The sequence below is a fragment of the Gymnoscopelus microlampas genome, assembly GCF_963454915.1.
Source record: "Gymnoscopelus microlampas genome assembly, chromosome: 11".
Lineage (NCBI taxonomy): Eukaryota > Metazoa > Chordata > Actinopteri > Myctophiformes > Myctophidae > Gymnoscopelus > Gymnoscopelus microlampas.
Genome location: NC_139948.1, coordinates 5,126,765 through 5,137,149, shown reverse-complemented (window position 1 = coordinate 5,137,149; position 10,385 = coordinate 5,126,765). Strand labels below are relative to the sequence as shown.

Sequence of the window (10,385 nt, the reverse complement as noted above, 5' to 3'; positions counted from 1 at the left end):
AGATCGGTGCAATTATAGGTAAAAACACGAAACGGGCTGTTATAGCGCCACCATGAGGCTCATTTGAACATTTTCATATGGTAGTTCTTCCTCGGCCTAATGGGAATGAGCGTGCAAAATTCCACAGAAATTGCATGCTGTGTTCATGATTTGAGGCATTTTGTTCAAAACGGAGCAGTCCTGCAAACTTTGGAAGACATTTTTAGCCAATCAGGATGGAATATGAGAAATCTGAAAGACCCGTTTCGTTTAATGACTATAGAGATACTGTGTACCGATTTGCGTGATTTTTGGACAAAATTAGTAGGAGTACTGTCAAAAAATATGTTTTGCACAAATCGGCCTCCTGGTGGCGCTATAAAAGGCCCATGAGAAAAAATTGGGGTAAAGGTTCTGAATTGGCATCCAGGGAGTGTGTGTGCACAGTTTCGCTGCGATCAAGACAACGGTGCCGGAGATTAGCTGGTCACAGACGGACCGACACACACACACACACACACACACACACACACACACACGGACGGACGGACGGGGTGGAAAACATACTTTCTCGCCATGCCTTTCGGCCTGGCGGAGACAATTAAAAAAATATATATACAAGGGGGACCCCCTGAGGGTCCGCGGACCCCCTGGGAGTGTTGGGACCCACACGGACCCCCGTGAAACATCGCGGACCCCTTCGGCTGGGTTTTTTTTTTCATGAAGGTGGTTGCTTGTTTCTGGCGCACATCTGGCAACACTGACGGTCTGCTTGTCTTTTCAGAACGTGGCAACCCAGATGCCGAGTCGTGTGTTCAGTTGTTGTTGTGGGGAGATTACAAAAGCGGCTGCGTGGTGTTGGTTGTCTTTGGGATGTACATGGCACGTGAATGACGGACATATTACCATGAGTGTGGTGTGATAGAGACATGACTAAAGTGAAAGCAACGGCGCGGGTCGAACAAAAAGGTAAGCAAGAGGGGGTGGAAGCGAAGGACGCGCGTCTGTTGTTGTTGTGGCGATGCAGAGATTTCAATGGCCGCCGCTTCGTGTTGTTTCGGCTGTGGCCGTCGGCGTTCGGTTGTGCTGAGGGTAAACGGTGCGAAAGTGTTTCGCCGTCCGGTGTGGTCGTAATGTGGTGAGTAGAATTCATTTTGTTCCATGGAGGCAAATGTGTAGTGACCAATGAGAAGTACACAATGCCACCCGTAAATTCAGCGTGCACGTTGTGGCTGGTGTTGTGGTGACATGTCATATGTAGTTGTTGTGTTTAGTCCAAATCAATGCTGTGGGTATGGCGTCAGCGGCGAGAGGTCCAAATGAATGGAGTGGGTGTGGCGTCAGCGGCGGAAGTCAATTTTCCGATTATATAAGTAGATGTCCACAGGTTGACAAACTAGACATTCTGTAGCTAATGTTCTCATAGACGTTCTGCCTGGAAATACCCGTTTGTTTACAAACATTCAGCTCTGGTCTATAGAACCCTTGAGGGACTCAGGTAACTCACCAAGTGCCGTAATTTCCGTAGTATAAGGCGCACCTGAATATAAGCCGCACCAGACAAATTTAGTTCAAAGCATGGGAAAAAAAGTAGCGGCTTATAGTCCGGAAATTACGGTATACATCATTGCTTTCGGGGCAGAAACCCCTTATCTCCAGATTTTAACTTTTAACTTATTTAACATACTACAGCATCACTCAAATGTATCAAAAATAGCACATCTGCAAGCTCAAAACAATGAGTTTTGAGCTTGCAGATCTGCCATTTTTTAATTTGAAGCCTGAAAAGTAACCCTTTTAGACATATGAGGTGAATGCTGTCTCCTGTGCACCACTGTGTCTGAACTAAAGCAACGCATTTGCAAAAAGATTATAATAATTGACCTCTGGCTTTCTCTGAAATAATATTATGCAATATATTCTGAGAATCCCGTCGGCCTGATAATCTACAGCTAGAATCTGCAGCTTGCTTCAGATGTGTTAAGTCAACCGGAGCGGGGTGCTCCTTCCATTCCGACATCTCACCACTCCGACTAGTGGCTTCCGCGTGCGGTTAAGGTTAGGGTTAGGGTTAGGTATAGGGTTCGTCAACGTCGGAAAGGCGACATGTCGGAAAGGAGAAATGCACCCAACCGGAGCAGAACAATGCATGCCATTCATTCAGAACAATAGAGAGCAGTCAGTCCTCATGTTGTTGCAATGTTTGTTTCCGCAAGGCTGATGGTGCATCGTTAGCCTGTTAAGCGTATAATGATTTGTTTGCAGAGTTATCTGTGCATGATCTCCTGTCACTGATCAGAATCAAATGCCTTAGCTGCTGTCTCTGGACAACCATGCATCCTTGCCTGTCGAAAAGATAGATTATCTAATGACGAACAGTCCTTTTGATGACAGATCCTGTTTAGGGTTGCCAACTTTCAGAAATGGAAATACGGGACACGCGCGCATAGATTTTTGTATATTAATATATTATTATATATTATATTATATATTATATATTAATTATATTATTTATGTATTTATTAACTGTTAATCCATTATGAAGAATTCCGTTTTCCAGATGAGCATAACAACATAAGAGTTATTCTTTAAATGGGCACACTATTTAATTATATTGATTAATATATATAAGAGTTATTCTTTAAATGGGTACACTATTTAATTATATTGATTAATATATATTAAATAAATGTTTATTTATTAGACTTTAAAAACTCAACATTAATAAACAATCAACCATATTAGTCTACTGAAATAGCCTAGACTATGCCCACATCAGCAGCCAATATGTAGGCTGCCATTGCAGGTAAATAGAAATACTGACATCTTGCTAAAAAACACAACCAGATAAATAAGATGTAATATCCCATACCGAATCGATCTCAGGAGATGTTTTAGTAATGAAGAACTGCGACACTTGTGCTTGGGTCCTTTGGGTTCTTGTATTTTTGGAATATTGTTTTCCTGAGGCATGCTGCCTGATGTCAACCAGTCCACCGTGCGCGCTGAACCATGTCACAGCCAGGCAGCGCAGCCTAGGGCAGAACGTATCCTGGCAACGTGAAAGCGCTAACTCTCATTGGTCGTTTTATGAGTAATGACTATGAGCCAATGAGCTGCTGAGCGCACTCCCAGACAATGGCTTCATAGCCAGCGTTGCCAAGTCTGCTTATTTCCTGCAACTTCCCTGGAACAAAATTTGGCTTGTTTTTGTAGGTCGGCTGGCTCATTTCTCTCACTATACTTGGCAACACTGACTGACACCCGCACTGAGCTCTCACTCACACAGAGAAGAGACAGGACGGCTGCGCTGCCCCGTCTCGTTTGTGTGTGAGTGTGAGTGAGAAATACTCTCTCTCTCTCATATAAAAATCGCGCCGTCATTCCACGACCCCAAAATACGGAACATAGTATGTCCCGTAACAGTTCAATACGGAACACGTCTTTTAATTTCCAAATAAGGAACGATTCCGTATTTTAACACATCGGGTGCCAAACACGGTTTGAACCGTGTGTTTACTTAGTGGCGGTTCCGAAGCTTCGGTGCCGAACACGGTCTGAACCGTGATTTCAGTCTTTTTGTTTTTTTCGTTTTTCTCCGCGCGGGCGGGGCTAGAGCAGCTCTGGGAGCACCCATTGTAATCCTGCGAAGGAAGTGCCAGATCGCTCACCGGAAACACTTTTTTTTCCCCATCCGGTTCCTGTCTATTTCCTACTTTGAAACGCCTATACAGTATCTCCGAATCTGTTTCCTGTGGGGAAAAACGGTCATGCGCGATGCGCGATTCCCCTCCCCCGTTGTAACCCGCGAGGGGATGTTATGGTTCCAGCCTGTAGCCAGGCTCATGGCAGAACATGAATCGATGCTTTTTTTTGCGTGAATTTGCTTGTAACGCACGCGGAAACAACAAACAGCAAAGCGCAGTCAATGGGAGAATGCTGGCACCCACGGTAAGTTGTTATGAAAAAACGCTGGCACCCGATGTGTTAAGGGACGGTTGGCAACCCTCCTGTCCATGTCAGGCAAAAAGAAAAAGCTAATTTGAGCCTTGTAGATCTGCCATTTTTGATAAGTTTGTGTGACACTGTAGTATGATCAAGCGGTTACATGTCGCCTTTCCGACATGTCGCCTTTCCGACGTTAACGAACCCTATACCTAACCCTAACCCTAACCGCACGCGGAAGCCACTAGTCGGAGTGGCGAGATGTCGGAATGGAGACATAACCCCTGATCAAGCAGGGCGTTAATTTACAAAAACAAAAAACAAATAGTAAAACATGGAGATGAGGTTTCTGCACCGACAGTAACGGTATGATAAATTCCACATGGTTTTAGAAGCATATTAGCGTACCTGATGAGCCACCAGCCGTTGTCAGACTTCTGCAGGACCTCCACCTGCGTGCCGATCTCCACGGACAGCTCGTCCCCCTTGGTGGCCTTGTAGGTTCTGACCGCGATGTACTCTGTACCTGGAGGTGGACACACGTGTGACATCACAGAGTACAGCGATATCACTTTGTATACTCACACATTTTTAGAGAGGCAGAGTTTTACTTAAGGTAGGGTAAGTGATAATTGTTGGTTAAAACAAAAAGTTTTTCTTTTCTTTTGTTAAAGCTCTATATTCTGATAGCAATGCATTTCTGTAGAGTACTTTGTTCAGTAACAGGGGTCACCCCGTCTCTCCAGCTATTTAATAAACAGGAAATACATTTTCTGGTGGGTTGCCAATGTCTGCCAATCAGGAGTGAGTACCCAGCTGGTCTTGGATGAAGACAAAGGAACCGCTGGTGCATATACAGCTTCAATTTTATTGTGTTCCAGTTACAATTTTGTCTGCTCCATTTCTTTGAGTCATCACTCCAAATTTCACTTGTTTATCCTGTATGAAGTCTCTCCTGATTGGATAAAGTTGGTATCCAGACCTGGAAAATGTGTTTTCTGTTTACTAAATCTGGAGAGACCCGTTACTCTATACATAGCAATACTTACTATCAGAATATACACTGCCTTTAAGTGTTGGTAGGGCCTTACCTCCTCCTTGAGGACCGTCCACATCATCTTCCTCATAATCCCCACCATCATCATCGACAACCTTCTCCAGGTAGGGCGCAGGGAACCACGCCATGTTTTTGTTTTCATTCTCCACCAGCCACCAACCTGGCAACACATACACAAACAGGTGAGATTAAGGCTGGGTCACCATTATGACATTGTATAAAAATAAGCAGGGCGAAGAGGATGAAGGAGGGGTGTGATGATGAAGGGATGATGGCCTCTCTCCCTCTCTCACCTGCTTGGTCTTTGATGAGCACGTCCAGTCTCTCATCCACGGCCACTTTGAAGGCTCTGTTCTTGGTGTCCTTGGTGTCGAAGGCCGCCACGCAGCGGTACGTCTCCGCCACGAAAGGCTGTGTGATGTTGGTGGCTCGTCTCTCCACCTCGTCCGATGGCACGATCATGATGCTGTAAAGACGATGAGAGAGGGCCACAGTTCAACAAAAACATAGAATGTTGTTTGTGTCCTAACAGGGTTTCCCAACCAAGTTCACAGGGCCTTGTCGATCCATTTTTTTCTAAAAATAAATCAACAAGTTAACAACATGTCCCATCGGAACACATTGTGTGCTTGTAGATCTGCCATTTTTGCGAGTCATCACATGAGAACGTATATAGGACTGTACGTGGTTAGCATGTCTGAAAAAAATAAGTGTGTGCATGTGTGAAGAAAAAAGGTTCCGAAACCAGTTCTATGAAGACATTTTGGGTGCAAGACTGGTTACATGGCGGCTTTCCGACATGTCGCCTTTCCGACGTTAACGAACCCTATACCTAACCCTCACCCTAACCCTAACCGCACGCGGAAGCCACTAGTCGGAGTGGCGAGATGTCGGCGTGGAAGACTATTACCGCAAGACTAGAGTAAGGAAGACAGTGAAGTACACCCTAAAGCAGTGGTTCTCAAAGTTGTCAAAGACCCCCAAATTTATATGTATTTGGCTGCAGACCCCCATCTGAAAATGTTGTGCCAGGGACCCCCACACTGGGTGAAAAAGGTGATATACCTGGATACGTGGGCAAGGCATACACCCACCAAACATAAATGATTGGTGGAAGTATTTCAATGAATGCGGGAGAGGACTGTTTACCTAAAAATGCCTTTAAGATACCTGGATATGCGTCTCTCTTTTCTCTGCTAGGGAATCTCCCTTACATATGTAAATTAGAGGTTTGTTCAAACAATGGGAGGTGTGGGGTTCAGAGTGGGGGGGGGGGGGGCTCAGCGAGAGAGAGAGAGAGAGAGAGAGAGAGAGAGAGAGAGAGAGAAACAGTGAACCAAAGTTGCATTGTGACATTCAAGGAAAAGCTAATACAAATATAAAAAAAAAAAAAAGTGTTCTTAGGTCTTGCATAGGTGAGCAGTGTTAGTTTACAGAAAGGACATACTAATAAAGCATGACACAAACACACACACACACACACACACACACACACACACACACACACACACACACACACACACACACACACACACACACACACACACACACACACACACACAGAGAGAGATCAGAGTGCAGTCTTGGGGCAAATATTGTACTTTTACTCCACTACAATTATTTGAAAACTTTAGCTACTAGTTACTTTGCAGATATAAATGATTACATTATAAAACATACATTAACCACTTTAGCCTTATTTTATACCTAGGCTATTTGAAAATAGCCGATCTACAAGCTCACAACGCGTCGTGTTGTGAGCTTGTAGATCGGCTATTTTCAAACATTTTAGTACTTGAACACATTTTGATACCAATACTTTTGTACTTTTACCAAGTACGTTTAAGGGTCATTAAATGGTTAAAATTATATCACAAACAAGGCTTACTTTATGTGTGTTTTCGTGTGTATTTTGGGGGGTAGAGATTTACATGCAGGCACAACATTTGCATGAAAGGTGTTGATGGGTTCAGTGGCCCTATTGTCTCAGGTCTCTCAGACAATAGGAGCTCCACCTCTATCACCATATTAACCACTTTAGCCCTATTTTATACATAGGCTATTTGAAAATAGCCAATCTACAAGCTTGTAGATCTGCCATTTTCAAACATTTTAATACTTTCACTTTTGGTACTTTAAGTATATTTTGATGCCAATACTTTTTTTAAACTTTTACTCAAGTAACATTTTGAACACAGGCCTTTTACTTGTTTTATTATGTTTATATTTTGTTTGTATTTTTATATTGTGGTATTGCTACTTTTATTTAAGTAAAATAACTGAGTACTTCTGCCATCACTGCCAAAAATACAGGTTACCACCAGTCATGTGGTTAATAAACTATTTAGTTTGTTTTCTAGTCTAGGCCCAGTAGTGCTCAAAAGAACAAAATGTAATGGACTTTTCTTGTAACAAGTAAGAGCATTTCTACATTACACTATTGATACTTTTACTTAAGTATAAAATGTCAGTTCTTTTTTTGTGCTTGTTGTTTAGTGCAAAGCATTAGTACCTCTACATAGTAACGTTTAACTTGTTAAAACTAACTAAACTAAGTAAATAGTTTATTTCCAATCTTTCTCTCTCTCTCTCTCTCTCTCTCTCTCTCTCTGACTGCCAACATTTAACATGCACATTCAAATGGTGGGGAGGGGAACATTTGTGTCTATCCAATCAGATGTGTCCAAACAGAGTTTTCAAACATTTGAACTGTTTGGGCGGTTGGGTGAATTCATTCTTCTCAACCATGTACTGCTGGCCTGTTGGTGTTTTTGGACTAGCTTTGTAAATGGTAAGCTGCTATTTTATCTAATTGTAAATCATTAGTAGGTTATACTGTTTATTGTATTTACTTTGATCAGTTCTCTACAGTCTGTTTGATCAGTTGTAGGCTAGTGTTCCTTTACCTGTATGAGTTCAGATTGTTTTAAAACATGTGGCCTAGTCAAGTAGCTAGTCAATTCATATGCCATGATTTAATTTGTCAGCATAATGCAGTATAGTAAAATACACAGACTTTATACATTTTAGTAACTAAAGTTGGATTGCTTTGTAGTTTGTCTTTACTGTGGCTATATTGAATACAACGGCAAAGCATTGCTTCATCCCACTAACCCCTAAAATGATATTTGCAGGGAGAATTCCATTGATTTCCCCACTGTTGACGAGGAAGTTTTATAAGGTACTACACACCCACACTCTTCATTTAACTTTTTTTTGTGCACTCCTGTTTCAGTTGAAGTTTTCTGAGTTGTAATTGCTGTTATATTATTTTACAGTTGTTGGCACCCAGCGGTACATGTGTGAGGACCTTTCGGAGTTTTAACAGGTAATCTCCAGAATAAATTGCAATTTGCAGGACAATGGCTTGGTTTTCAGCAGAAGATTCAGCAGACAGTCAGCAGGCAATACACACACACACACACACACACACACACACACACACACACACACACACACACACACACACACACACACACACACACACACACACACACACACACACACACACACACACACAGTAGTGTGGTAGAGTGTGGTAATTGTATTAACATTGTTGTGTTCCGGTTTCAGTGGTTTTGTGGTTTAATTGTAATTCTTTTTTTCTTCTTCTGTTTTTCTTCAAGGTTTCAAGGACTGCCATTTTGGATCTTCAGCCCTCCAGCAGTCCAAAGTTCAGGAGATCATCTCCAAAAAGGACACAGAGCAACTCCAAAGATGGACTTCCATTTTGGATCTTCAGCCCTCCAGCAGGAAGAAGTTCACAAGATCATCTCCAGGACCTTGTACCAAACGCTGTGTTCTCCAGGACCCAATGCTTGACGACAAAGAGCTTGAGGACTATGTTTTTAGTGCAAACATTTTAACTCAAATCTTTGCTTCTGGGGTCCCTGGAACAAAATATATTTCTTTATTTTCTGTATTTCTTCCTGTGGATTATACCAGGGACACATGACTTGGATTTAGCTCTTCCTTGGACCCAGCCACCGTGGATTACATGAGTAGCCTACAAGTGACTTTGTTTTCCTTTTCCCGCTATTTTTCTTTGCTCTTCTTCATGTCACTAATTGCTGACTATATGTCAGTCTATGTGGATTATGCGGTCGACACACACTGACATTTTGCACCGTAATCCTGTGTATAACGCACTGACTTTTAACTTTTTTTTCCAAGCACCTTAACTAACGTCCATAAGTATATCATGCACAGTATACATTGCTGCTATGTTCATGCACATATCTTATCTCAGGTACTAGTGTGAGTATATAGACACAAATTTCACCCACTTTTTTTAATTAAACCTGTGATGTGACAATAAACCTGATTCTGATTCAGAATATTTGAATATATATTTTTTAGAGTGAACATTTTTAACTCAAATCTTTGCTTCTGGGTCCCTGGAACAAAATACTTTTCTTTGAAACAGTTTACCTTATCTGTGTGCTCCTGTTCCATTGTTTTGTATACATTTATTTTTCTTGATCAATAAACATAATTACATGAGTTCTGCCTATGTGTTTTTCTATATTGTTTGTGTGTGTGGATATATATATATATATATATATATATATATATATACATATATATATATATATATACATATATATATATATATATATATATATATATATATATATATATATATATATATATATATATATATATATATAAATTAGTGCAGGTAGTGGGGGGGAACTATAAACCACCCCTCCCATTGGGGGTGGGGGGGGGGGGACAAGCCACAGCCCCTGGGGGGGGGGGGGGGGGGGGGGGGGGGCTTTAAACACCCTTCCCACTGAGGGGGGGGGGGGGGTATAAACTAGGGGGTTTATACAAGAATTAGCATGCAGAATGTGGGGTGGGTGGGTGGGGTTATAAGCCACAGCTTCCAATCAAATGTAGTTTTCTGCACATGCTCAGAAGTGGTTGGGGTGGAAGGGTGAGAGGGGTGGGAGGGGTGGGTGTGTGAGGTCCTTGCTGGCAGACATGCAAATGAAGGTCTCAGAAATGGTACATACACCTGAATATGTGGGAGGTATGTGGGAGGTGGTACATTAATGAATGAGGGCAGCATACACACACATACTCCCTTAAGTATCAGGGGTATGCCTGAGGGATACCCTCCCAAAATCATTGCTTTTCACCCAGTGCCAGAAGAAAACATTTGCGTTTAAAAATGCAAAAGTAGTCAACATGTTCCAATACTATTGTTTAAAGCACAGCGTGGCACAAACTGATGAACTGTGAGCTTGTATATCTGCCATTTTTAAAATAGCCAAAGTAAAATGTATGGATAAAGGGGTTCAAATGATTTTGACGCTGCATTAACAAACGTTGCTGGGACCCCCCTGCCCGGACCCCACCACTGCCCTAAAGTAGGGCCATTTCCTCAGAAGGTCATCGG

At 42.3% G+C, this 10,385-nt stretch overlaps 1 protein-coding gene across 1 annotated transcript; it reads right to left on the bottom strand.

The window, feature by feature from the left end:
* Nucleotides 1–759: 759 nt before the first annotated feature.
* Nucleotides 760–5,404, bottom strand: LOC311054519 (uncharacterized protein; the record flags this gene model as incomplete). The annotated part of the gene is made up of 4 exons (XM_084070533.1): nt 5,275–5,404; nt 5,016–5,141; nt 4,333–4,450; nt 760–845 (listed from the first exon to the last, which is right to left on the bottom strand). The coding sequence occupies exons 1-4, from the start codon at nt 5,308–5,310 to the stop codon at nt 760–762; spliced, it is 366 nt and encodes a 121-aa protein (XP_083926659.1). The 5' UTR covers nt 5,311–5,404.
* Nucleotides 5,405–10,385: the final 4,981 nt, after the last annotated feature.